The following is a 1,829-nucleotide window of genomic DNA, read 5'->3' on the forward strand; positions in this document are numbered from 1 at the left end:
ACTACCAAGCCATTTCCAACTTTGCTACATACACAGACAGGAGACTGAGAGTTCTATATTTGGTCGCAGACCAGTTTGTTCCGAAGTGCCAATGAAGTTGACATCCAAAGCACACATGGAGTTCTTAGAGGGTGTAGGTTGTTGTTTTCCTCTTCGTCTGATTCCGTTTCCGTGCTTTCAAATCAACATGGGTGTTGATTCCCATTTGGAACATGGACCACAAGAGCAAAAACTTGGTCCATCCACTTCTGACATGTGTCTGTGTGGTCGGGTTTCGGCTTTGGAAGATGAGGGCGTTGAGAGATCTTCTGACGTTTTTGGATAAGTGGGAAAGCCCAGAATAAACACGGGTTACTTCCCCAAGGCTAACGGGTATAACTTAAGACAAAAAGGAACCAAGTTCACTGTAGGTAAAAACCCGCCTTGAGATGAAAGCTCAAACGAAGGAATGTTCAAATGATTTCCTAGATCCTTGACCGCACCTTGAACTGTGATTCTCTATGGGTTGTCAAGACTTTGCTATGTTTGCGAGAAAAGGTCATCAAAATTGGAAATAAAGAACAACCCATGCTTGACAACGGAAATAGGGTAGCTCTCAAATGTGTATACAAAACGCCAGTATAAGGAAGGATCTTGTCTCGATTTGGATCTTAGTGGGCGGAAAACGGGCTGTTGGGTTCGTTCTCTGTAAAATCACGGACGCTCTTTGAGCACTCACCGGATTATCCTAGTTGCTCATTGGAAGACACAAAACAAAGTCTGCTGTTCCAGATTTGGTCATGTTCCAAGTCTCAGTGGGGGATTACACCATTTCTAGCAGTTCTCGAGAAGATCCTTTCCTCGTTTTTATCGCCTGGAGACTGAGTGAGTGGCGATCTGTCAAAACTTCAAATCATGGAGCTCCAAGAGCTGAGCTCTCGTAATTTGGAACGCTTCTCCAGTTTTGGCGTTCCTCTAGTGATGCCACAAAAACAAGTGATTGGATCGGCTGTCGTCGGACAGATCTCGTGCTCATCATCATCTTCGACATCCAGTGCTGCTTCGAATGCCACGACAAACACTACCAATCCCAATCCTGCCCGTCTGGTGGAACAAAAGATCAGAAAAACAGGGCGAAGTCAAGGTTCCAGTGCCAACAAACCCGTCTTTCGAGCCAGGAACCGAAGTGAGGACTCCATTCTCAGTCCAAAAGGTAAGACATGTTGAAAGTCGCCTCATATCTTGGTTGCCATTAAAGGCACAAAGGGAAATGATCTTCGTTCATGCTCCTACCATTGTGATCTCATGGACGACCAATCGCAGAACGTAGGACCATGATGTGCAAGGGCAATGCTAAATAAGCTGCATTCTAAACGACCAAATGCGCTTCCAAGCAAGCCTGTTTATGACACTTACTCCACCATACTTGGTACTTTTTATTGGGCTTGTGAATTAGTAAGGGGAAATCAAACGTGCCGCTTTTATTTTCGTCCTCGTATGTGCAATTCGATCCAGTTTTCCAGTATTATTTAACTAAAATATAACATATCAAGTAGTTTTGATAGTACACTCCTATTTAGGCAAGCAAGATCAATAACGAGTAATGTCTTACGCACCAAGGGGTTGTCTACTCTTTGTCTCCATGTACCAGTGTCAGCTGTTTGTTTGGGGGGCAATTTCAAACTGTTTAACCTACTCTATGGCATACCTAGTGACTGTTTAAGAACAAAGAAAAAGCTGATATTCGAAGGAGTAGTTAACCAAAACTCAGGAGGTATCAGCTTACCTCCAAATTGGGGTTCATTTACTGGAAAGACCCTGAAAGCATTTGCTTTGAGCACGGGATGGCC

General features: G+C 44.0%; 1 protein-coding gene across 2 annotated transcripts in view; it reads left to right on the top strand.

Moving 5' to 3' along the window:
• Nucleotides 1-765: 765 nt before the first annotated feature.
• LOC131881975 (uncharacterized) overlaps nt 766-1,829 on the top strand; it is a 64,405-nt gene continuing 63,341 nt past the window's right edge. For both annotated transcript variants that reach the window (XM_059228974.1, XM_059228975.1), the window contains exon 1: nt 766-1,192. In XM_059228974.1, the coding sequence (XP_059084957.1) occupies nt 895-1,192 (298 nt within the window). In that variant the 5' untranslated portion in view covers nt 766-894. The remainder of the gene's footprint in view (nt 1,193-1,829) is intronic.

The sequence above is a fragment of the Tigriopus californicus genome, chromosome 6 (genome assembly GCF_007210705.1).
Source record: "Tigriopus californicus strain San Diego chromosome 6, Tcal_SD_v2.1, whole genome shotgun sequence".
In the NCBI taxonomy this organism is placed as follows: domain Eukaryota; kingdom Metazoa; phylum Arthropoda; class Copepoda; order Harpacticoida; family Harpacticidae; genus Tigriopus; species Tigriopus californicus.